The following is a 26418-nucleotide window of genomic DNA, read 5'->3' on the forward strand; positions in this document are numbered from 1 at the left end:
CCCGCGCTTGCGCGCTGGGGAAACTCGCTCGGCCTCACTGCGCGCAGCGCCCTGAAGCCCGAGAGCGGGAGGCGGCGCATGCGCTGTGGCGACGCGCCGGGGAGGACGCTCGTCCCCCGGCTCCCCCGCCCACCCCGGGCCGCGACGCATGCGCACTGCCAGGCCTGGGCTCCGGGACGCGGCGCGAGCTCCGCAGCCAGCTGCCAGCGCTGCCGAGCAGCGAATTGCTTTTGCAAAGGCCGGGCCGGGCAGGCAGGCTGCGGCGCCGCGCTGCACGGGGCTCCCAAGCCTCCTCCGGCCTTCCCGCAGCGGCTGATCCCCCGCCCACCGCCCTGTGCTCCCCGCACCACTCCCCACCCCTTGATTTTAAGCCCCTTGGAGGTGGGCCCGTGCATTGGATGCTCCCTCCGAGCAAGCAGGGTCCTTCTCCCTTTGCATGCTTCTGCCCACCCTCCGCGGGAGCTGGGCCGCCCACCCCCACCCCCCATCTACAATATTCACGCCCCGCGCCCCGTTGCCTTTAGCGTGCAGCGTTGCACCGGTCGTAGGGCTGCAGCCGCCCCCTCCCACGCCTTTGCACGCCCACCTTTCCTGCATTGGCGGTCGGAGGTCGGGAGAGAGCCACCCACCCACCCTCGAACCCGGGGCTGAGTGCTGCGTGGATCCCGCCGATCCCTGGGGCCAGGATTCCCAGCCCTGAGCTGTGGTCTCCATCGCCCGCATGACCGCATCTCCTCTTCTTCCTTCCTTTCTCTGGTCTGTGGTCCAAGCGGCACACCCCTCCCGTGCCCTCTTCTTCCCATCGCCCTCCTCCCCTGTAGTGCCTTTGCGCTGGCCCTCTCTCATTAAATCCAGCTGTCTGGAGGCTTCGTCACCCGACGACACCGGGCGATTGCCGCTGTCCTAAGCTGCCTCCCTGGCACCCAGATCTCTGCATGCTCAAGGATGCCCACCTCCTGGGCCTCCCATCTCTTGCTCTGAGCACCTGCTCTCCACCCCGGCAGCAAAAGGTTGCACCTTCGGCTCTGTCTGCTTGGGCCGCCCTCTCCGTATTGGACGCCTCTCTGGGACTGAGAAGCAGCAGCATCCCCAAAGGTACTCCTCGCCCTGCCTGGCCTGGTTGGCATTGCGCTCTCTCCCTGTGGGGTGCTGCCCCCTCTCCCCGGCGCTGAGATGAGCTTCTTTGGCTTTGGACAGAGTGCCGAGTTGGAACTGGTTCTGAGCGACGCGGAGAGCAGGCGCCGGGCAGAACATAAGACTGAGGAGGGCAAGAAGGAGAAATATTTCCTCTTCTATGATGGCGAGACGGTGTCGGGCCGGGTCATCCTCACCCTCAAGCACCCAAACAAGCGGCTGGAGCACCAAGGCATCAAGGTGGAGTTCATCGGGCAGATTGGTAAGAGGGGGAGAGGTCTGTCCGCCGCTCTCGGCTGTTAGGGCAGAATGGAACCTCCATGTGCAGAGAATGTATATCTGTACATCATATGCTGGGGAAAACCGTAAGAGAAGGGTGCTGCTTTCAGGTCCTGACGGTGACTGTCCAGACCCCAGAGGTCTTGTGATCCTTGTGGTGTTCAGTTCCATAATTTCTTGAACTTTCTTGCATTCAGTGCCGTAATTTCTTAGTCAGGGAAGAAGTGTCTGATTTATCTGATAGAGGTTCCGTGAAGTGTGCTAGGTCCTAGGTGAACCCAATGAAAAGCCAGAAACACTTCACAGAACCTCTGTCAGAAATCCAGACCCTTCTTCCCCAACTAAGAAACTACACTGTGCTTTCCAGGGTTTCCCAGCCCTACCTGGAGATGCTGGCAGGGATTGAACCGGACGCCAATTTGTGTGCAAAGCTGATAGAAGCTTTTGGCAAAGCTACGGCCCCAAGATCTCAAGGGTCCCTTTCTCAGGACTTGTTCCAGAATCTAAATCTGGATGCTCAGTGTGTGGAAATGGTTCCTAGCATTGCAGGATCCGCACCCTCCCACTGGTGCCTCATTAAGCAACTCTCTCCTCCTCCAGCCCTGCACTCCCGGATTGGTTCCCAAAATGCTGTACAATACCTGGTGTGCATTTCTCTCCCACAGAAGCCTTTCCCATGCACCAGGGTTAGTCATAGCTTGCCAGATTTAGGCCTGCCTCCCTCTCTGCAAATTCCCCATCTGGGATTTGCTTTATTTTTCTTCCTAGGTCAACTCTCAGATTACCCTTTCATACATGGAGCTGAATGCTTGTTGTTGTTTTTAAGCATGCAATGTTAACATGGAAACGGCCTTAGGCGAATCTTTGATTGCAATGCGTTGCTGGGAGCAGTGTTCCCTCGTAACAGGGATTCCCAGATGTTGTTGACTACAATTCCCAAAATCCCCAAGCAAAGGCTATTGCAGCTGGGGATGCTGGGAGTTGTAGTCAACATCTGGGAGTCTCTGTTAGAGGGAACACTGGCTGGGAGGCTGGTATTCTTGCCTGTTTCCTGACCAGAACGTGGGGAAAGAGATGGATGTGCAATCATCATCATCATCATTATTTTGATGCTGTCTTATAAGTGTAGGGGGAAATATACTGACCAGTTTCCCGTGTAACAGGGATTCTCTGATATTTATTTATTTATTTATTTAGCATATTTCTATACCACCCAAAACTTACGTCTCTGGGCGATTTACAATGTTGACTACAACCCCCATCATCCCTAGCTGCAATAGCCCTTGTCTGGGGATAGTGGGAGTCAGGGGTGAAGGAATGTTGACTCAGTTGATCAGCCAGACAAAATATTTTACTCTTCAAGCTGTGTTGGTACATTGCTCATCAAGACTTTTTTCACTCGTCAGTCATCATTTTTCACTCGTCACAGACTAGTAGACTAGTAGATTTCTGCAGCCCTGGTGGGAGTTGTAGTCAGCATCATCTGGGAATCCACGATACAGGGTTATACTGGTGCTGGCCCACAAACCAGGAAGTCTTCAGGTCAGGAGTTCTCAAATTTGGGTCCCCATATGTGGTTGGATTATAACTCCCATTATCCAGTACACTGCACAGCAGCGATGATGGGAGTTGTAGACCCCAACAACATCTGGGGCCCCAAGTTTGAGAACCCCAGCTTCAGGTGACTACTGCATTTCAAGAAGGCAAGGAATGGTTGTTGTGAGAGATCTTCACCCCGCACTCTGTGTTGACTCATTCTCCGAAGGTGGCTTGTCATCTGTGCTGATGGTGGAATGCTTGCGAGGGCCCCTTTGCCATGTGGCTGGCTCCGCAAGACAGGCCTTGACCATTTTTCTTTGAACCTGGGAGCCAGTCCCCAAATTTTGGAGCTGGATAGTGGACACTTGAGAAATTGCAGGATTGATTGACAGGCATTGTGAAGGGGGAAGGCAGATGTGCTTCTCTTTATCTCCTTTACAAGGAACATATTCAGAACAGGAAGATTTTGTTAAATAAAGCCACCTCTGGATATATTCCGGTCTAGGCATCATGATTAAGTTTCTCGGTGCCATGGCTCCCTGGCGCCTGTGAGATCAAACGATCTCATCGGCATTCTGGTTTGATTGTGTGAATTGGTTGCTGGCTGCCTTCAGCACATGCATCTTTGGGATATGTGCTCTTAACACAATTAGGAACAGTACCTGGATTTGTTTGCACAACCATCACCTGGGTGGGACAAGCATCCTACCCAGCTTTGGGAGCTGTGCACAGTTCCGGTTTCTGATTGTGTGCAAGTAAAAACCAAGGCAGGAGGCGGGGAGCACGATTGCCTGCTAAGCCCCAGCTGGGTAGGGTGGTTTTTCCTCCTACTCTCTTCACAGCTGGGGACACAATCTGGCGAGGGCATACTTGCCCTATCCTGCGGATGCTCGCAAATCTGGGTAGGCTGCTTGTCCCACCCAGTAAATGGTCATGTGAATAAGCCTACTTTTCTACTGCCAAGGTACCAGATCCTCTCTTTGTTCTCAGGGTATGGAGCATTCTTACTTGCTAAGCATGCCTGTGTTCTAAATTCTGGAGGAGCATCCCAGATGCCTGTTAATTATGCTGACATTTCTCCTGGCTCTCTGGCATTTATTTCAAATCTCCTGTTGTATGTGATTGGCTGATTCCCTCAGCCTGAGTGTGTGGGTGGATCTCTTATCCCCTTCCTGGCCAGAGTTCTCTGGCGACCTGTTTTTCCTGCCTCTGTTTATTAGGAAGCACCCAGATATTTGAAGTCTTTCATTTCATTCTGATCCATCCTCTCAGATTTGATATCTAACTGTCTTGATGTGCTGGTGGCAGTGGCAACTCATCAGCCTGGAGGGGTCTGGGTAGTTATTTACTAACCCATTGCTCAGTGGGGGAGCATCTGCTTTGCATGCAGAAGGTCCCAGGTTCCATCCCTGGCAGCATCTCCAGGTAGGGCTGGGAGAGATACTGCCTGAAACCTTAGAGAGCTGCTGCCAATCAGTGTAGACCATGCTGACAACGACAAATATTTATATACTGCTCTTCGACAAAAGTTCCCAAAGCCGTTTACAAAAGTTCCCAAAGCGTTGGGTCCCCAGATGTTATTAGACTTCAACTCCCACAATCCCTAGCTCCAGCGGCCTTTGGTTGGGGATTTTGGGGGTTGAAGTCCAGTAACAGCTGGGGACCCAACGTTGAGAATCCCTGGTGTAGACAGTTCTGAGCTAGATCGACCGATGGTCTGACTCTGTCTAAGGCAGCTTCCTATGGGTCCTCCAGTTCATACAGAGAACCCAATGGAGAGGCTGAGTGGGTCTCTCACTTTGGAAGGCAGAAGTAGGAAGAGGGATTTGTGCCCCTTCTTTCCTTCATCAGGACTGAGCGGAGAGCCATTCTTGCATTCATGAGCATGAATTGTCCCCTTTCATAAGCAGGGTTTGTTTTGGTTTGCATTTGGATGAGTGATTATATGAGCACTGTCTGCTGTAAAGTATTCCCCTTAAGGGATGAGGCTGCAGCTGAGAGGTAGAGCATCTGCTTGTATGCAGAAGGCCCTGGGTTCAACCTCCATCTATGAAATGAGAGCTGAATCCTGCCCCTCCTCCGAGTCATAGGAACATAGGCAGCTGCCTTATACAGAATCAGACCATTGCTCCATCTAGCTCAGTATTGTCTACACAGACTGGCAGCAGCTTCTCCAAGGTTGCAGGCAGGAGGCTCTCTCAGTCGTATCTTCGAGATGCTTCCAGGGAGGAAACTTGGAACCTTCTGCTCTTCCCAGAGCAGCTCCATCCCCTAAGGAGAAGATCTTACAGTGCTCACACATGCCGTCTCCCATTCATATGGAACCAGGGCTGACCCTGCTTAGCAAAGGGGAGGGAACTTGGCAGCCACAGATCTTGGCTACCGTACTTAGCCCAGTCAAAATTTGTCAATCCCTGCCTTTCCCTGCTGTAACTGAGGGCATGGGACCTCTTGGCTGAAATCACAGTTTGAAATGTGTTTTGATGATGCCAGCTGGCAGCCACTGGATGAAACCTGAAACAAGGAAGACCTCCTTTGGTTTGGTTTGGTTTTGGAATAAGGTAGATTTATTATTGCTTTGTTGGGTTCTGTTATGCAAGCTGCCTTGAGCTCTTCAGCTTTGGAGGTGGAAAGGTGGGATGTTAAATAAATAGAAGGTACATCCAGCTGGGGTCAGGAAGATCTTCCCTTGCCGGGTGTTTTTGCTGGGATAGAAGCAGTCCAGCCACTCACTGGCCCTTGTCCCCCTGACTGAGGACAGAGACCAGAATTCCGTCCCCATTGCTTCTCAAGTCCCAGTCACGTCTGGCTGCTTGCTGTGTCTAGCGAGAGCAGAGGATCGGACCTGGGTACTCTTTACACAGACACACGAAGGTAACTTTATCCTAGAGATCATGTGGTGTGCAATCCAAATTTGGTCTTTGAACTTCGGTGTTGTTAAATCCCGGACGTTGAAAATCACAAGGCTGGTTTTAGAGCTTGTAAAATCAGCCGGTGTAATCTGGAGAAAGAGCACATTTCTTCTGGTTTTGAAGTACACGTTGCTTACTGTGATTTTGCTTCCGTTTAATGCCATTATTTTATCTATATTTATGGATTTTTAGATGTATATGCTTCCTTTTAGTAAAATAATCTTAAGGTGTTTTACAGTAAATAAAAAAAATACAGAACTATTAAACAGTTAAAACAATACAAATAGCCAGTTGGAATATAAGAAAAAAATGCAAATCTGTTTAAAAGTTAAAAAACATATGCATCTTTTAAAAATCATTCTCCCCTTTCTATGCAGCCAAAAGCACCTAAGCCCCACACTTGTTAGAGTTCCCATACTCCATTACAGAACTATCTCCAGCCTCAGAGACACAGTGCCTCTCAGTACCAGTTGCAGGGGAGCAACAGCAGGAGAGAGGGCATGCACATACCTCTTGTCAGTGGGCTCTCCGGAGGCATCTGGTGGGCCACTGTGTGAAACAGGAGGTTGCAGGGCTGTTCTTATGCTCTTAACTATAGTTTCCAAGATTCCTAGGAGGGAAAGAAAGCCCAGCAGGTGGGGTGTCCAGTGTGGCATGTGGAGTGTCCATCTTATTTATATATGATTTCTCTCTGTAAACCGCTTTGGAAACATTTGTTGAAAAGCGGTATATAAATATTTGTTGTTGTTGTTGTAGGTCTGCCTTGTGTGGTATTCTACCAAATGTCTTTCTCTTCTAGAGCTATATTACGACCGAGGGAACCACCATGAGTTTGTGTCCCTGGTGAAGGACTTGGCCCGTCCGGGCGAATTCACCCAGTCCCAGACTTTTGACTTTGAATTCACGCATGTGGAGAAGCCGTACGAGTCGTACACTGGGCAGAATGTCAAATTAAGGTGAACCTCTGTTTCCTGTCGGGGCTTGTTCCTCTAAAACCGCTCCCACATTTTGCCTTTTCCTTCTGGCAATCAGCAAAGGTTTGAACTGCACTGGCTGCTGATATGTTTCCGGGTGAAATACAAAGTGCTGGTTATTAACTATAAAGCCCTTAACGGCTTGGATCCAGGCTATTTAAGAAAGTGCCTCCTTTGTCATGATCCCTGCCACCTTTTATGATCTTCTGGAGAGGTCCGGTTATAGTTGCCACCAGTTCGTTTGGTGGCGACCCGAGACCAGGCTTTCTCTGACTGCCCCAGGGCTTTGGAATATGCTCCCTGCTGAAATCAGAGCATCCCCTTCTCTGTTGGTTTTCAGGAAGACCCTCAAGGCTCTCCTGTTCTCGCAAGCTTTTAATTAGAATTAATTTTAATAATTTGTTTCAGTAACTGTTTTATACTATTGTTTTAATTGTGTCCCATGTATTTTAATCTGTGTTGACTTTTAAATAGTCTTTTAAATTTTGTACACCGTCTAGAGATGTACATATCAGGCGGTATAAAAATATGATTGATCGAGCGAGCGATAGATAGATGCTCAAACACAGCGGATGGAGGCATCTAGATGGTGGCTCTGGTAGAAAACGGAAACCCTAGGGCAGTGTTCCCTGTATCAGGGATTCCCAGAAGTTGTTGACTACAACTCCCATCATCCCCTGCTAAAAGCAATTACGGCTGGGGGTGATGGAAGTTATAGTCAACATCGTCTGGGAATCCTTGTTACAGGCAACACTGTTCCAGGGTAGGCAGTAGACCTTTCTATGTCACAGCACGGCACCTGAGAGTGGCCATCTTGCTCTGTTGTGTTCAGGGAGCCCCCCATAAAGAAAGGAGGAAGGCAAAAGGGAAAGGCACTCAAAGGGGAGAGCAGAGTTGTTTTTACAGCACTCCTATTTGACATAGAGCAACTGAGTAAATGTATATTCTAAAGTCGCTAGGGACTCGCTAGCCTGAGGAACGTGTCTCCCCTTCCTTGCAGGTATTTCCTTCGCGCGACTGTGAGCCGCAGGCTGAACGATGTCGTGAAGGAGATGGACATTGTTGTCCACACGCTAAGCACGTACCCGGAACTCAACTCCTCCATCAAGATGGAGGTGGGGATTGAAGACTGCCTGCACATTGAGTTTGAGTACAATAAGTCCAAGTAAGTCTCTGCTGTCTTGGGTATTTGAAGCTGGTTTGATTACCTGCCGTAGCCACGATTGGGTCAGAGGTGAGGCTCCTTTTGCTGGCTCAAATGGGACCAAGTGCCCTTTGGGACAGTGGGTTCCCAAACTGGGTTCCTCCAGATGTAGCTGAACTACAACTTCCATCATCCCCAGCTACAGTTTATTGTGGCTTGGGACCCACTTCTTTAGGAAGATAGGATGCTGCATACCGAGACAGACTCTTGGTCCAGCTAGCTCAGGATTGTCTACATAGACTGGCAGTGGCTTCTCCAAGGTTGCAGGAATGAGTCTCTCCCAGCCCTACCTGGAGATGCCGAGAAGTGAATCTCAGATCTTCTGTATGCAAGCAGGCAGATGCTTTTCCTTGGAACTATGATGCCATCCTCTAATGGGAATATCTTACCGCACTCGCGTGTAGTCACCCAAACCAAGGTGGACCTTGCTTAGCACGGGGGAATTCATACTCACTACCACAAGACCAGCTCTCCTCCCTTTGGCCTCTCCTCTCCCCAAACAACCTCTGTTGGTGGTCCTTTCACCTACCTGCATCTCAGAGGTGAGATCTTGAAGCCCCTCTGCACCTGCTGAACTGGGGCCAATGGCTGTTTACGGAGCTGCCCTTTTCTGAGTCTTACCTTTGGTCCATCTATCCCATTACTGTCTACTCTGACAGGCAGCAGCCCTTGAGCAGAGGTGTGTTTTTTTTAACTGGAAGTACCAAACCTTCTCACCCAGAACCATCTCCTAGACTAGATTAACCATTCTGCCTGGTTGATACATAATGGTTTGTACCTGTATCTGCTCTTGCCCTCTTCCTTTCTCATCTCTCTTGCCTTCTGTGTTGTGTTTATTCAGTCGTAAGCCACCGTTTGGGGTACTGGAACCTCCTTGACTGCATTGTTAGAAAGATGGTGTTCAAATGTAGCCAAGAAATAGCCTTGGAGACCAGCAGTGCTCCCCCAGAATGCCTCTCTTGAGTGCTGGTATGTCACGGCATAGTGTAGTTGTAAGGCATCCCCCAGACCCTCACTGAGGAACTGTTGGTGAATGCCTCTTCTCCAATCTGTCATACTAACTTGCTGGTGATCTCGCATCAGATACCATTTAAAAGACGTGATTGTCGGGAAGATCTACTTCCTGCTAGTGCGAATCAAGATCAAACACATGGAGATCGACATCATCAAGAGGGAAACCACAGGAACCGGACCCAATGTCTACCACGAAAATGATACAATAGCGAAATATGAGATCATGGATGGAGCACCGGTGAGAGGTGAGGAGGAATTCACCAGAAGGTGCCTCAGGCTTCCTTGGTCCCTCTAGCCTAGAGCTGTCTCCTCCTGCGTTTCCAAAATCTGGGCGGCGGGGGGGGGGGGGGAGGAGAGGTCCAAAATTAGTTCTTTAGAATCCTCTGTTTCTTTTGGTGTGTATCTTGGACAAGGGAAGTCGAAGTCGAACAGAGGTCTTGGGAAGAACCATAGGCATGTGAGGCCAAGGATGTGGAAGCGAGCAAAATATATAATCTTATATCTATTTTTGAAAGAGCTGGAGATGTTATGATCTAACTGGAGCACCTCTGTGTGAGAGGGAGGTACCGGCATACTTGGGGCAGCACGCAGATATGTCGGTTCTGAAGGGGGGAAATGAGGCCACAACTGCCCCATTGTAACTCAGTGGAGCAGAATGTTTGTGGATTCAGAGGACAGTTAACAGACAACCAGGTGGGCGGAGCTAATGGAACTCAGTGGTGAGGTGGGGGGAGGAGGGCTTGGGACAAAATGAGCAGGAAATTACTCATGGTGTAGAATACTCCTTCAAGACAGTCAGAACCCCTTCTGAGGGAGAAAGGTATCTAAAACTTTCACTATGAATCCTCCAAATAATTCAGGGTAGTGTAGATGGGGCGTCCTCCTCTTATCTTCCCAACAGTGCTATGAACTTGTTTAGCTGGAAGTGTGTCACCAGTTTCAAAGTCACCCACTGGCTTTCGTGGCTAAACAGAAATTGGGACCCGTGTCTCCAGCCCTCTAAGCCCAACACTCTGTCCACTGCACCACACCAGCTGTCCCTCCATGAGAACCTATAAATGGCCTCGCTGTGTACAATCATCCCTCGCTGACCACGGTTTTCCCAGTCCTGGTTTTCAGTATCTGCGACTGGGAGATTGTGACAGGTCTCATCAACCGCGACCTGAGTATCTGCGGTTTGGCGAGATTTTCTTGTAAGAGGGGGGATTTTTTTTTTTCAGTTTTGGGGGGCGCAGGGTGATTTCTGGGGGTCTCCCCTCACTCCTCTTGCTGACCAGTAGAGTTTTAAAGGGGTTCCGGGTGGTTTTTGGGGGGGTCATTTTCCCCTGCATTTTTTTGACCTTTTGCAGATGCGATTCCCCTAACGCCCCCTGTCTCCAATGCTTTTCAATTGCTCGCCAACCGTGAGGTTTTCCGGGAATGGAACTCTTGCGGTTGGTGAGGGATGACAGTATTTATGTCATGTTCCACTTAGAGGCTCTGTTTTGCCTTCCTTTGCAGGGGAATCCATCCCTATCAGGCTCTTCCTAGCTGGCTACGAGCTGACGCCAACCATGAGAGACATCAACAAGAAGTTCTCGGTGCGCTATTACCTCAACCTGGTCCTGATCGACGAGGAGGAACGGCGCTATTTTAAGCAGCAGGTGAGGGAGGGTGGGATATTGTGCCTGGGCATTCTGCACGTTGCCTCTTAATCCGGCAAGCAAGAGTGAAATTCTGTAGGAAGGAGTTCCACAAGTACAAGGGACTCCTCCTCTCCTGGTTCTCTCCACCCCACACGGTCGCATTCTTTTTCTAATAAAAGAGGCTGAATCCTGTGGACCATCCGTTTCTTTTGCCTTCAAGTCAAGGACTTGAAATTTTTTTTAAAATAGAGATTATTTTTCTATTTCTATGAATATCTCTACTTTTTTGTATTTGAATGGTTTATTAGTTTAACTATACAGTATTGTGAACTGCTTTGAGAGAATTTTAATGAACAGCGGTATATAAAGCAAACAATACATACATACATACATACATAATTTTCTAAGCAAGCATCCTATAATCCTTCAGTTTTCCTTCCCAAGGATAGAAAGGGGACATCCCTCCTTGTTTATAAGTTTTGAATGTACTATATTGGCTTCCAGTTGAGATGGACTGGGAGAACGCTGTCAGATCAATCTACATTTTTCCATATTTGGGGAAGACGAGTGAGGGGAAACAGCTGATAACCATGTGCCACCTTTCCAACGGCATTTTATTGGCCAGTCCTTCCACGAGGTCCTCCGCTTAAGTGGAAAAGAATACGACTATTACGGATATCTATTTATACACTGCTTTGCAGCAAAAATTCTCAAAGCAGTTTACACATTGAAACCTAAATAATAAGATGTTTCCCTGTCCCAGAGAGGCTCACTGTCTAAAAAGAAACATATGGTAGACACTGGTAACCACCACTGGAGGGATGTTGTATTGGGGTTGTATAGGGACAGTCACCCTCCCCCTGCTAAATATGAGACAGCAACGTTAAATGGTGCTCCTTGGCCCAGTTAACAAGGGTCTGAAGCATCTTTTGAAGCATCACTGTGTTGCTAGAGGCATTCTCCTATGAGTTGACCCATAGGATAGCAACAGGTGCTTATTTCCTCCAGATCGGAAGCAGTTGTGAGGGACACTGCACCTGTTGGGTTTCTGCCTGTTACTGGTCCAAACCAAGTAACCCGCCTCTCCTTTTTGCGCAGGAGGTGGTGCTGTGGCGCAAAGGGGACATTGTGCGGAAGAGCATGTCCCATCAGGCCGCGATTGCCTCCCAGCGGTTTGAAGGGACGTCCTCCCAGACAGAGAGCCGGATGGCCAGCCAGCCTGCAGAGAACAACGGTCGTCAGTGAGAAGCTCCCTGTGTGAGGCTTCTGCCACTGTGGTCAAGGCCTGGAGACGCAGGCAAAGAAGGAGAACACAGAACGGATCTTTTCAACAGAGACTTGAGAACACAAATCATCTGTTGGGTTGGGTGTGTGTGCGCGTGTGTGTGTGTTTCCCCCCTCACTTCATTCCTTTTCTCCTGAGGACTAGCAGCTTGCAGGATGGGGAGAGAGTAGATGCAGTGGCAGGTGCAAGGCTTGCCCCTTTCCGTTTCTCGGCGGGGCAGCTCAGATGCTTCATAAGTGTGAGAGGAATGGCAGAGAGGCGCTGGGTGTTCTCAGACACGACGCTAAAAAGCACTTTTTAAAAAATGTAGACATTGACCTTCCTTAGTTGAGATTGTACATTCAAGGTTTTTATTAAGAGCAACAGAAGAACTCTTCCCCCTTTTGGAAAAGGCGCTGGAGGGGCTCAAAGGTGCATTGAGCATACATGTGCAAAGATGCTCTTCGTCGAGCGCAGGGCTGCACAGCTTCTGCCCTCCTGCAGGACTACAGCTCCCATCATCCCTGACTATTGGCTGCTGTGGCTGGGGATGATGGGAGTTGTAGTTCAAAAGGGGCTTGGCGAGGGCACTGCTACAGCACTGGTCTAGTATTCCCCAAATTTCCAAGAGGTGCGGGAACGCACCTCTTGTAATCTGAGCCACGCTTCACTCTTACCCCCTCAAAGATGTACTTCTGCAGTTTGGGAAGGGGTAGCTGTTCCTGTCAGCGTGTGATGGGGCTGGCTGCTTTTTAATCATTCCGTAAATAGCAGCCACTCACACCTGAGGAGGGAGGCCAGGCCAGAGCAGTCAGTCCAACAGAGGTGCGACAGGCCACCTCCTCAATAGGTGCTTTGGCCTTGCAGTAGGAAGATGCCGTATACTGAGTCAGACCCTTGGTCCATCTAGCTCAGTATGGTCTCTGCACTGACTGGCAGTTTGAACCTGGGACCTTCTGCAAGCAGAGCAGATGCTCTACACTAAAGCTTTGGACCCACTCCAGTTTTGATTGATTTAGGGTATTGAGTACAGTACTCTGCTCTCACAGCCTGATTTGGGAAGTGTTGCCAGTAGGGCAGCAAAAGTCCGGGGCGGGGAGGCCATTTCATCTCCGCCTCATCGGAAAGGGACAGTCCATCTAGCCCAAAGGGGGTTATTCTGCCAGCTGGGGTGATCAGGACCATCTGTGGGCGCAGGGTATGCTCATTTTGGTTTTTGACAAGGTGACTAGAGATGGAAAAGAGGTGATTGCATGTTAGCCCTTCTAGCTTTCAGCGTGTTCTCATGCTTGTATTGTTCCAGCCTTTGGAGCTGCAGTGGCCAGACTTACAAGGGTGTGTTAAAAGTTTTAAAAACACCAAAAGCTAGTATAAAAGGTCATAGATGTTGTCAGTGGGATGGAAATGGAGATTGGCAGGAATGTTCTCCAAAGGTGACTCCCTGGGCAGAGCACAATAACTGGTTCATTGTTCCCTGGAGCCTTTCCCCTGTGCAAAAATGACTGCAATTTTATGCTAATGGTTTGGAGTAGGCAAGTAGTAATAGTATCTATTGGAGCCTGCGGCGAGAATAAGGGATAAGGAAGGGGTGATGACACACATACAGCTGCTAGTGCAACAGTGCTATCATCTATTTCTGATCTTTAGCCGGATAGATGTTGCCAAAAACCACGACGAGAATTCGTCCCGAGATGGTACTTATGGCCACCATTTTTGGTCCTGGCTAATCTGGTCCGTCTGGCCTGAGATTTGAAATGGGAGACGTCTTTCGCTGGATCTCCTAACTGAGATCATTTGACTGGGGCTGCCTGGGGATTGAACTTGGGACCATCTGCATCCAAATGGGTGCTCTATTGCTGTGCTGCTGCCCTGAAACAGCAGTGGTTGACCCTGCCTGCAAGGGAACCTTTTGGGATGCAAGAATCCCATGGATTCCCTTTTAATTCAGAAAAAGTGGGCTTTGGCTACTGGACGTTTGGGGAACACTGCCATCACCCAGCATTTGGCCACAAGTTCCTAAGTGCCCCTGACCTGGAAAACCGTACCCCCAATGCAAAGGGTCTGCCCCCCTCCCACTACAGCAAACGGGCATAAACTTGGAAGTAATTTGAACAAATAGGCTTGCAGAGTAAATAGGTGTGTATTGTCATGTAAGCATGGGTCGCTCTTTTGCTAATTGATCATTGAACTTGTCTACAGATCGCCTCAGTCGCTGCCTCCCCACTTCCACCCCATTTGTGATAAATGTTCGCTTTCTCTCGCAGGAGTGGACCTAAAATACTGAATCTTGATTCCAAAGAATCAGAAACTTGTGATTTCGAGAAACAGCTCTTCTCCCCTCTTTGCAAATGAAACTGTTCTACTTTAGATAATGTAATAGCATAGGAAACATTTCTATAATTTGCCTTCTGACTTCAGCACTTTTAAGATTTATGTTTTAAGCTGCTGTCTTGGTATATACGTCATGGTGGATTGGAGCAAGCTTTATTATTGTCTTTCATTGCTTATTCTGCACAGACATGGTTAGGGAGGTTTCTGTCACTTGACAGACCGAAAGCGACATGAGCCAGCTGGGGTGTCCAGTACCATTCGTAGGGGTGAGTGTTCATTGTGATTTCTGACACGGTCTGCACCCCTAGGGATGGAAAATAGATGATAGCATTGCAGTATTTTCAGCTTTTGGTGTGCTATCATGCTTTTATTGTCCTGACCACTGAGCCTACAGTGGCCAATTTCACACGAGTGTTCTCAAAGTTTGTTTTTTAAAAAAAATTAAAAACACAATTACAGTAAAATTGTATGGATGTTACCAGAAGAATGGAACTGCAAATTGTCCTCGAAAGATTACTTCATGGGGAAAATATGACAATTTGTTCATTGTTACCCTAACCGTTACCTTCACCTTTGCTCTGTGCAGAAATGTCTGCTTCTCTTCATGTGGGGGGTTGGTGGCCAGCAAAAGCCATAGATCTCAGTCCCTAGAATTGTGGATGATTTCTTCTGTGTCCATTTCTAGCCATTCTTTCAGGTCATCGATCCACCCCTTCTTCCTCCTTCCTCTTGATCATTTTCCTGCTAGCTTTCCTTCTACTGTTAGTGGTGGTATTTGATAATTTACTCCTCTGAGGATATGTCCACAATTCTCTGGTTTACGTCTCTTGATTGGTCTGTATCATTTGTTTGTGTTTTTGCTTTTCGGAGTACTTCATTTGTTGTTCGGCTGGTCTATTTAATCTTGAGTATTCTTCTGAGACACCACATCTCAAAGGCTCCCAGTTTTTTATGTGCTTCTTTCTTGATGGTCCAGATTTCACATCTGCAATTGTAACTCTAAAATGACTGCAATTTTATGCAAATTGTTTAGTGGGGGTAGGGATAAAGAAGGGGTAATAGCACTCAGAAAGCAGTAAGTGCAACAAGGCTATTGTCTGTTTCCCCATCTCTTGCGGGAGAGACGTTGCAAAACAATCACAATAAGCATCTTCAGCCCAAAATGGCACAGATGGCCAAAATTTGTGGGCCAGGTTCATGGACTCTTTGGTGCATTCACAGCTGCAGGAGCTGGAGCAAGATTTCACTCCAGCTCTTCCACAAATATTGAATGCATGAGAGAATCCACTGGCAGTTGTAATGAGTAGGAGGATGCCTTAGATCCTGTTTCTTTTGGAATAAGTTTCCTGTCCATAATGAGATCTCTCTTTCTACTTGCCAAAGTGAGTTTTAGTTTCACGCTTTGATCATTGACGGGCGCATAGAGATACTCCTTTGTCTAGCTAGGGAGTTCTCCGATGTGCCAGGGGCATCCATCACCTCCTACTCTGTGAACATTTTTCATGTTTGCCGTGCCTGCGCTAAGCAGGGAAGACACTATTTGCTGGGGAGCAACAGCAGGAGAGAGGGCATGCCTTCATCTCCTGCCTGTGAGCTTCTTAGGGGCATTGGGTGGGCCACGGTAGGAAACAGGATGCTGGGCTACATAGGCTTGGAGTCTGATCCAGCAGGACTGTTTTTATGACACTTCCTTGGTCTTTGGATGCAAGAAACCAGTATCGAAGTCGGAAAACCTTCTTCCCTAGATTGAAGCAAAAGGTGGTTACTTTGAGACATCAAGGAAGAGAGAACAGCTAATTCTTCTAAACCAAGGGTTTCTCAAACTTGAGTCCCCCGATGTTTGACTACAACTTCTACCATCCTCAGCCAACATACGAGGACCCAAATTTGAGCAACCCTGTCCTAAACCATCACTGCCCTTCTCTAGTTCCTCTTTCGGATGTGATGTCTTTGCTGTGTCAAACTGGTGATAAAATTTCCCATTGTGTCCATAACAACTTTAACCATTGACTGGTGATCATCCAAACATCCTTCCAGATTGAGAATCATGCTGTGCTGGCTGTCTCTTGTTGCCCATACATGGATTTCTTAACTGATGGTTCTATATGCACGGTGCCTGTTCTTCAGGACTACAGAGAAATCTAAATGTGAAACGAAATGTGTGTGTGTAATTTTTTTCCAAGCAAATATTTTCCAATTGTACATATGTCTGGTGGCAACTTTGAATTGAAAGGCGAAGTTTGTCAGCATTTAGGCGATGAATCCTTAAGTTTTTGTTTTTAAGTTAATACCATATTCTCATGTTGTATATAGATTGGTGGCTCTTAACCTTTGCTGTATTAGGGATGCTGTGTTAGTTTGCCTGTTCCTCAAGCATCACATTTTCTTACTGAACCCTGTATAAGCAGTTTGAAAGGTCTGCACGCCTTGATTCCACAGACGTGCAGAAAAAGCACCAGATGTGGTCGCAAGTGTTAAAACAAAGGTTCCTGAGGATTTTTGCTTTCATTTTCTTTTTGTTATTTAAAGTGACTTCTTTACCCTTGCAATTGCAAAAATATGGTTGAAGGTCGCTGGCTACTTTGTGAAATCTCAGAAGCCACAAAAAGTGTCTCTTGAGTTAAGATTTTCAAAATTAAGATTTGCGAAATCTTCAGAAAAGTTACGATTTTTCAGGGCTTTCATCCCCTGCATAGGTTATCATCTTCTCTTCATGACTAATATGAGCAGAGAAAATTATTCAGAACTGTGACACATTTTATATCGTGTGCTAACTTCAACCAACTTGTTTTGATGCAAACCCCTCCGAATACCTCTGGTGCACCTGTCTAAACTTCCCCTCCGCTCGAGATCCGTTTCCACGAAATCCTCTCCAGTTATATCAATGCCCTTTCCACCACCTCTGATCATTCCTAGAAAAAGCCATGTTAAAGTTCATCTCTAGTACAAGATGGCATGGAAGATGAGCCCATATTTGACCTGGCTGTCTGCTCTTCCGGAAAGCTCCGTAGGGGTGGTGGGGACTCAACAAGTACTCAGTTAAGCAGTGCAACTTGTACATTTGAAGCCTCCGCATTGTTTACATGTTTCTGAATTCATCGTCTTTTAAATGGTTGTATTTTTAAATGATGGGAGGTTTTTTTCTTTCTCTCCAATTAAAAAGGAGCCATACTAGGCTTTCAGTGGTTGAGTGTTGTTGCATCTTTTTGGGGTGGGGTGTAATTCCTCCCCCCACCCACCTTCAAGCATCTGACATAAAAATAAAAGGATGTGTGTGGGAGACCATCTCTGCCTGAGAATTCTCCCTGCTGATCTTACATCTCACTCTACGGGGTGTAGGTAATGCTTAGAGGCACCAGTACTGTTTTTGCAAAATTGTCTCACACTGTATACATGTTTGCTTTACGCAGAATTGTCATCAGCTGTGCCTCTTGTACTTCATGGCCTTTTGGTCTTACTGTTGACATTTATTTATTATTTTATTCTTTATTTTTTTGCTCTATGAGGTGTGTGAGAGACTCGTGTGTGGGTCTCCAGATATTGTTGGATTTTGGTCACCGGGGCTGGGGATGATGGAAGTTGTGAGCCAATCATATCTGGAGACCCAAGCATGATAAGCCTTGGGAATCATATATACTAACTGAAAATAATATTTTATAGGAGCATCCTTCTACCAAGTCAGACCATGGATCCATCTAGCTCAGCCTTGTCTACACTGACTGGCAGCAGCTTCTCCAAGGTTCCAGGCAAGAGTCTTCCCCAGCCCTATCTGGAGATGCTGCCAGGGAGTGAAGCTGGCACCTTGGGCATACAAAGCAGATGCTCTACCCCTGAGCTATGACTCAATCCCCTAAAGGAATACCTCCCAGCAGACAGTGCTCACGTGTCGTCACCAATCCATATCCAAACCGGGGTGGGTTGCTTAGCAAAGGCGACCATTCATGCTTGCTGCTACAAGACCAGCTCTTCTCCCTTCTGCAGAAGCAGGATCTGATCCATAAAAGCTGAAGACTTCTTAGGTCTTTGGTTTCAGCACTTCACTAGTCCTCAGTCTATTCCAGCACAACCTGTCTACAACATGCTTCCCTGGCCCACTCAAACCACCTAGGTAAAAGAGACAATAACTTTTTTATTTTTACAAAAAGTCAAATCCAAAACACAAAACTTCAGCCCCAGCCAACAGGCAGTCACAAAGACAACAGTGCTTTGGTCCAGTTCCAGGTTCTCCTCTCTTGTCAGTCAGAAGTCCTAACGTTGCATAGGACAAATGTGTTTTACTGAGTTCTCGGCCACTCTGTGGATGATTCTGCCTGTTGCAGTTGGCTCCTAGTGCTGCTTTTCCTCTTCCAGACTCAAAACGAATGCAAATGCCTCTTTAAAAGAATAGACATGGGGGGGGATGAGTAGGGCCGTCTGCTGGTGCATCACAACGTTTCCCCAGGGCTCTGCATTTGCCTTTTACCTACATTGGCACTGGGATGAATACTAGTAAGACCTCCAAGTCATCCAGTGCAATAGATTGTCAGTAGATTCCTGTAGACCAGGGGTTCCCAATAGGGGGTGCTAGTACCCCTAGGGAGACTCCAAGGGCTCTTAGGGGGTACCCAGAGCCCCCTGCCTCCCCATGTTGCAGCCGTGCTACTGATTTCCCATCTGAGGATCGCCAGCTTGAGGCCCATGCGTCCTCAGCAATGTGTCCACTGCAGAAAAGCAAAGACCCTCCTCTGCTCCTGATTGGCTGGTTACATGCTGAAGCTCAGCATACCACTCTGAAAAGTTACGCTGTGTCAGACCCTTGGTCCACCTAGTTCCGTATCGTCTACACTGGCAGTGCCTCTCTGTGGTTTCAGGCAGGAGTCTTTCCCAGCCCTACCTGGAGATGCTGCCAGGGAGTGAACTTAGGACTTGCTGCATGTCAGCATGGCGATGTTCTTCCACTAAGCTAGGGTCCCACCCACTAGGCTAAAGGGAATATCTTAAAACTCACATGCAGTCACCCATCCAAATGCAAACTAGGGGGACTATTCATGCTCACTACCACAAAATGAGCGCTCCTTCCCTTAGAGGCACTGGTAAAGGGTTCCCAAGATGGCACCAAATACTGGCAAATCAGCAAAAGTCACCCAGTGGTCAGCACAAGTTAGGAACCTAGGAGGCTGCCTTCTACTGAGTCAGATCCTTGGTCCATCTGGTTCAGTACTGTCTACACAGACTGCCAGCGACTTCAGCCTTACCATCCGTCAGGGGCTGGACAGAAAGCCTCTGTCTGGTGAAGAGGGCCACGTCTTTCAGGGGCCCTCCTGAGTTTCTGTGCATCTGGTGGTGGACCTTCAGTTCAGCCAACGGGATGAAGCGCTTGGTCATGCGTACAAACTGGACGTCGACCTGTCGGCGTAAAGGAGAAAAGTAACCCAAAGGCAGGAAAGGTAAAGAGATGCCTTGCGGGTCACTATTCCTGCAATGCTTGATAGCTTTACTTACTGACATGTTTCTCTTGCTCTTCCTCTAAAGAGTTCAGAGCTTTGCACATGGTTATCTTCACCCTCACAAAAACCCTGTGAGAAGTGACAGGTCCAGAATCACCCAGTGATTTTCATCAACGAGGATCTGAATTTGGGTCTCCTCAGTCCTGGTCCAACCCTCTAACCACTACACTGTGCTCACCTCAGTGCTTAGTTCATTTTAAATACGTATATGCCACTTTCTCACTTAAGAGTGGTCCCACTTTTCTTATATTCTTGAACACACAAAAGCACTCCTACCCAGTTGGCTCAAGGTAATGGTTACCACAGGCTAGGAACACAGCTGACCATTTATATGCCTAATTCAAAATTGGAGTTTCTTATTGCAGAAGTGAATGTGACAAGCGAATGCAAGAGTAATCCTCAAACAAGGCAGGGGCAAACAGATTATGTGCTAAAAACCAGCAGGGCGCACAGTTTGATCCCTCTTACCATGGACCATTTGGGTTTCTCTTTGGTACTGGAAGCATCATAATGAGGATCCTTGTTGTCAAACTGGGTGTGGTCTGGGTAGGCCTCTTTAACTATCTAGGATTTGAAAGAAGCGCAGGCAAAGGATGAGCATCACCAAGATGGCCGTGAAACAGAAGCTTCCTTAACACATGGTCAGTTCACACTTGCATGTGCATCACTTGACTTATGCACAGGAGGACTGAAGAAGCTGCCATATACTGAGTCAGACTCTTGCTCCATCAAGCTCAGGCCTGTCTACTCTGACTGGCAGCAGCTTTCAAGATTTCCAGACAGGGGTCTTTCCCAGCCCTACCCAGAGCTTCCAGGGACTGAACCTAGGACTTCGGCACGCACCGCACGTGCTCTTCCACCAAGCTACAGCCCTATTTACGCAGATGACTCACACCTGAACTAACTCCATTGAACACCTTGGTGATGGAGATCATATGCTAGTTGTATATGTAATATAGGGACTTCAAGATCTCCTGTGAGGGCTCATTTACACGTGGAAGCCACCACAAAGTTGTGCATTGTGACCAATGTGCATGTATGGAGTAGCCTTCAATTTTCTCCCTCCTTTAGCCTCCGGACCTGGCATCTGAGTCTCACGAATGCAAATCCAGGGCTCTATATACTGCACTCAGCTATATCAAGACAGCTATACCTCGGCCTAGTTGCCCTCAGCTTGACAAAAGGAGTAAGTTTTGTATGTACTGGAGCAACAATGCAAGGCAATACAGGGGACCTCGATATTCACAGGGGTTCCATTCCACAATTGTACCACGGATACGGAAGCCGCGAATATCAAGGCATTGAGTCAATGGGGAATTGGAGGTTAAGAAAAAAATGCAGATTTTCAGCCAAATTGCAGGGGGAACACGGGGTGGGGGATGGTCTTTACCATGCTTTGCTGTCCCCCCAAATTGTCATGTTTTATTTTTAAAATGGGAGCCATTTTGTGGCTCCGAGAAAGAAAATGGCGGCTGGACATGACCTCCGCGGTCCTTTCCGGCCACGTTCAACCCGTGGATATGCAGGCAATCATAAGAAGTAAACCTTACCTTGATGATGCCAGCAATCCCAGGTTCCTTGCAGTTGCTATGGTAGAAGAAGGCCTCTTGCCCAACTTTCATCTCCCGCAGAAAATTCCGTGCCTGCCAAAGGAGTGCAGAAGATGTTGCCATTTTCAGAACAAAGCCAGGAAAGAGGGAACACGGTGCTCATGCAGATAGCTGGCACTCTGAGCAGTGGTTCTCAGACTCTAGAGGAAAGGATGCTAGCTGGCTGCAAAGGCTCAATCATACTAAAACATGGTTTGTGTTAACTCTAATTGGAAGCCAATCCATAAGGTTGAATTTCCAAATGGACAAAAGCTGTGCCGTGGTTTAGAAGCATTTGTCCCCTTTCAGTTTCATCTGCTTAGCTCTTCCATCTCTGGTGTCACTCAGCCTAAGCACTAAACCATGGTTAGCCAAAACCATGGTTTGCAAACCCACTTCACACCTTAAGTTTCGGATTCTAGTCTGCTGGCTAACTGTAAACCATGGTCAGTTAAGCATCGCACTAAGCCATAGTTAAACGTCCTTAGCCATAGTTTGGCATGAATTAAGCCAAACAGTTTGGATATCTTATTTCACTTCTGTTATTTTTACATCTCATAGTTTGCACTGCTAAGCAAAAAAGAGGGATAGATTCTTTGCCCTGATCAGCTTACAAAACAATCTAAATGTCAACAGCAGAGGCAAAGGGGGGGAGAGTATTTAACAGATTTTAAGAGCCCTTTTATGCCTATAAACTCTACATATTTTAATGAATACATCACGCATCTACAAGAAGCTACAGTGTACAGAATAGCTGCAAATCTGTTTAGCAAAACTTACATGTGGTGCTCAGTTCCTTGTAGGAAAAAAACAAATCCAGAAGAGATTTTAAGATTTAACGTGGCCTCTTCAGTGGATTGTTATTTCAAGTCAGATGCTGTCTTCAAAAAAATGAAACTTTGGACACTTACCTGATAATTGCGGACTCCATCCCAGCAAGCTGTCTGATTGGGTTGAGATTTCAAATCTTCAATGCCAAACTGAAGAATCAGATGCAAAACACACATTATTTGAGATGCTGCATGACCAGTCCTTGCTAAGAAAGTAGCCCATAGTGCTTGGTGATTATCAACATTTCCACCCTTTACCTTCGAACTTGACACCTGGATACGGATAGCCTTGGGGTCCTTGATAACAGAACTGGACATTACTTGCCAATTTAAAGTTCAATCTGTGTTTTTCAAAGGGAGATAATTCTGAAACTTGAAAACCATTCAAAAGGCTAAGGTAGACCCTGAGAACCTGTGCTCTGCAAGGCCCATCTAGCCCAGCATTCTGCTTCCTACACTGGCTAACCAGAAGCTTCCTGGAAGCCCACAAACAGGAGCACTGAGGCAATAGTCATCTCCTGCAGTTACTCCCCAACAACTGGTATTTTGTGGGAGACTGCTCCTGTACAGGGAGGTGCCGCACAGTCATCATAACGAATAGCAGACCTCCCCTCCATGAATGTTTATAATCCCCTTTTAAAGCCTCCTTAGCCAGGGGGGCCCACCACTGCATCTTGTGGCAGTGAGTTCCCTAAGTTAATAGTCTGTTCTGTCAGATTATTCGGTCTGTCCTGAAACTGACAGATTAAACTGAATCTTAGCTTTCTAACTGGTGTAAACACACCACAAAGTGGATGACCAGGAATGCCACCTATAACAGAAGACCACATGCTTACTTTCACGTCCACTCCCTTCTCGAACCTGCTCTCCGGTTCAGACTTCATAAGCCAGTGACTGTAGGTTGGCTTGCTTCCTTGCTGCTCAGCAGTGACTTCTCCTTCGGTGTTTTTCCTGGCATTTCTTGATGCAAGGCCCTTCATCTTGACTGTTGATGACACGGGTGCCTCTTCCTCCTTCTTGGTCTCAGATTTGGTCACCTTCAAATCTGGTTCTTTTGTAGCTTGGAGGTTTGCCAAGGTCAAAAATAAGGAATGTGAGTTCAGTGGGCTTGAGCTAAGCCTTAAAAAAGTCACCACCCATCCTTTGAACACTGATATTTATAAGTAAAGGGGGAAAGAAGGGATAGAGGTGCAAAGGCAAGTTCTAAACAGATAGTATTCTATTTTTCCTATTGTAGAATTCATACTTTTCCCCATGCCAGTTCCGGCGAAGCGTAGCATATGTATATACACTGGCTATTGCCTGCCTAGTATTTGCAAATTACATTAGCCATTTGCTGTGCCATGGAATGTGATGTCATGGAATGTATACAAAAATTCCACCTGCTCAGGGCAGTAGAAAGGTGTCAGCACCTGTATGTCAACTGCATAGCTTCTGTGAAGCAAATGAAGGATCAAGAGGATCATTGGGGACAGGAAGTAACATGATATTTTGGACTATCAGAGGCTGTAGGATGGTGGTATAATAAAAGAGTAAGAGACAGGAGCCCAAGTTTGGGGGGAAATAAACCCAGAGTAAGAGAAAATCAATTCTGAAGCAGAAGTAGGAACTTAATGGAAGGATGGATGAAAGACTCAAGCCCTATTCAGACACTGGTCTCGTTTACACAATAGTTTGAATCTAGCTTTAATATGCATTACCAACATTAGCATGCTTGTGTGAACACATCCCAAGGTGCGAATCTCAGATTCATCTCAGGTCATAAACCACCTTGGTATGGATTCACACGATCATGCTAGTGTTGGTAACCCACATTAAACTTGAATTCGAACTGTTGAGTGAGTCAGGTCTTTATGTTGTACGAGTGTACAGATGTTTGGGCTCTCATTCATGTTTTTGTGTGAATGACTGTACATGCATTCATGTTAAAAGTGAACCTGGGAACAGGTCCCAAATGCAGGGTATAGACAGGAATTGTGCGGCTATATCCATGTTCAACATAATGTGAATAAATGTGCCTGTGTACAGGTCTCTACCTGTGTGCACTGTACACTCATTGTATAAGCCTTGAATGGAACATGTGAATAGGGCTTCGGAGTGGAGGGAAGGCTGTACCCGGGGGGGGGGGGCAGGGACCGTTGAAACCAAAAGGCATAGGGAAACGGGCTGCATTTCACATGGTTGAGTCCAACTAACCATCCAAATAAAGCTACAAGTCTCAAGTGACTGTGATATTTGCATAGCCTTTGGTTATACATGCACAGTCAGAACACCAATCATTTCTTCTTCCTTTCTCATTTTAAAAAGCACATGGGAAACTGAGCAAGGGACGGAAAAGTGCACACACCCGACGCCCCTACTGACCTGCCAAGGCTGCTCTGTGTCTCTTCTTGCCTCGTGAAGGCATTCTCTAGCTGGTGGCTGTGAATAAAGTATTGGCAGTTGCAACAGGGAAAAACAAGACAGGAAGCATATCCTAGCATAACACAAAACAAGAAAAACAAACACGGGGCTGTGTGCATGCTGCATTTCTGCAAAAGCAGCACAGAATTTGGCTTCTTGAATTTCAGCTTTCTTAAAACTGTCCCTAGTACACAGGGATATTCAGAGGATATTGTGCTAGAAAAGAACCTTTCTTCAGGTCAGGACCACAAGAGATGGGCCGCGGTCGCGCAGTGGCAGAGCATCTGCTTTGCATGCAGAAGGTCCCAGGTTCACTAACCCTGGCAGCATCTCCTGGTTGGGCTGGGCAAGACTCCTGCCTGAAACCTTGGAGAGCCGCTGCCAATCAGGGTAGATAATATTAACAACAAATATTTATATACCGCTTTTCACCAAATGTTTCCAAAGCAGTTTACATAGAGAAACAGCAAATGAATAAGATGGATCCCCGAAGGGCTCACAATCTAAGCAGAAACATAAGATAGACACCAGCAACAGTCACTGGAAGTACTGTGCTGGGGATGGATAGGACCAGTTACTCTCCTAGTTACTAGTGGACCAATGGTCTGATTCAATATAAAGCAGCTTCCTATATTTCTATGTACATTCACATCTGCCTATAACCAACCAACACAACTGAACATAGAAAGCTGCCATATACTGAGTCAGACAACTGGTCTATCTAGCTCAGTGTATTGTCTACACAGACTGGTAGCAGCTTCTCCAAGATTCCAGGCAGGAATCTCTCTCAGTCCTATCTTGGAGATGCCAGGCAGGTAACTTGGAACCTAGATGCTCTTCCCAGAGTGGCTCCATCCCCTGAGGGGAATACCTTGCAGTGCTCACACTTCTAGTCTCCCATTCATATGCAACCAGGGCAGACCCTGCTTAAGTAAGGAGAGGAAAGCTGGTCTTGTGGTAGCAAGCATGACTTGTTTCCATAGCTAAGCAGGGTCTGCCCTGGTTGCATCTGAATGGGAGACTTGATGTGTGAGCACTGCAAGATATTCCCCTCACGGGATGAAGCCGCTCTGGGAAGAGCAGAATGTTTCAAGTTCCCTCCCTGGCTTTTCCAAGATATGGCTGAGAGAGATTCCTGCCTGCAACCTTGGAGAAGCCGCTGCTAGTCTGTGAAGACAATACTGAGCTAGATAAACCAATGGTCTGACTCAGTATATGGCAGTTTCCTATATTCCTAAGTCATGCTTGCTGCCACAAGACCAGCTCTCCTCTCCATCTGAGATCGAGCCCAACACACCACCATCATATGGCAGAAGTACAGTAACTGCAGAACAAAGAGTTTCGGGTGACTCAAAGAAGTGAGCCAAGCTGCATATTCTGTGCTGTAGGTATAGCTGATACATTCACTACAGTATGAGCTGCAAAGTGAATGCACACCAAATCCAATGCCATAGTGAAAAAACAGTTAAATGGCGATCATAATTCATATGCAAATACTTAATTTCTTTTTCTCACAGTGTTCGGATCTCCTTCGCGATTTCCTCCTTCAGCTCCGTCTACACGACTAGCTCCCTCCCTCTTTGCAAACCGGAGTCCGTCCTCTTAATTGGCTGCAAAACTCAAATCCCCAGAGAGGGTAAAGAAATGCTTCCCCTGTAACACCACCCTTAATTCGGAAAACAGCGCACTTAATTCGGAGGACAAATAACAAGTGATGCTAACCGCTACGACGCCTTTAAGACCGGCCCCCTGCCTTCAACCAATCCGAAAGCCCCCTGCAGGAGCGCACGGGAAGAAGAACACTACAACTCCCAGAAGCCCTTGCAGCCTTTCG

The 26418-nt window shown here is 47.4% G+C and overlaps 2 protein-coding genes across 2 annotated transcripts; one reads left to right on the forward strand and one right to left on the reverse strand.

Annotated features, from left to right (window-relative positions):
- The first annotated feature begins 146 nt into the window (after positions 1-146).
- On the forward strand, positions 147-17461 carry VPS26B (VPS26 retromer complex component B). The gene is made up of 6 exons (XM_053269400.1): positions 147-1396; positions 6664-6820; positions 7839-8003; positions 9126-9301; positions 10557-10699; positions 11780-17461. The coding sequence occupies exons 1-6, from the start codon at positions 1174-1176 to the stop codon at positions 11924-11926; spliced, it is 1011 nt and encodes a 336-aa protein (XP_053125375.1). The 5' UTR covers positions 147-1173; the 3' UTR covers positions 11927-17461.
- Positions 17462-18385: 924 nt separating this feature from the next.
- THYN1 (thymocyte nuclear protein 1) lies at positions 18386-26307 on the reverse strand. Its single transcript, XM_053269401.1, has 8 exons — positions 26100-26307; positions 24546-24602; positions 23018-23241; positions 22263-22331; positions 21313-21405; positions 20231-20326; positions 19511-19661; positions 18386-18649 (listed from the first exon to the last, which is right to left on the reverse strand). Exons 2-8 carry the CDS (start codon positions 24586-24588, stop codon positions 18603-18605), a joined length of 723 nt encoding a protein of 240 aa, XP_053125376.1. The 5' UTR covers positions 24589-24602; positions 26100-26307; the 3' UTR covers positions 18386-18602.
- Positions 26308-26418: the final 111 nt, after the last annotated feature.

Source organism: Hemicordylus capensis, chromosome 8 (genome assembly GCF_027244095.1).
Source record: "Hemicordylus capensis ecotype Gifberg chromosome 8, rHemCap1.1.pri, whole genome shotgun sequence".
NCBI lineage: Eukaryota > Metazoa > Chordata > Lepidosauria > Squamata > Cordylidae > Hemicordylus > Hemicordylus capensis.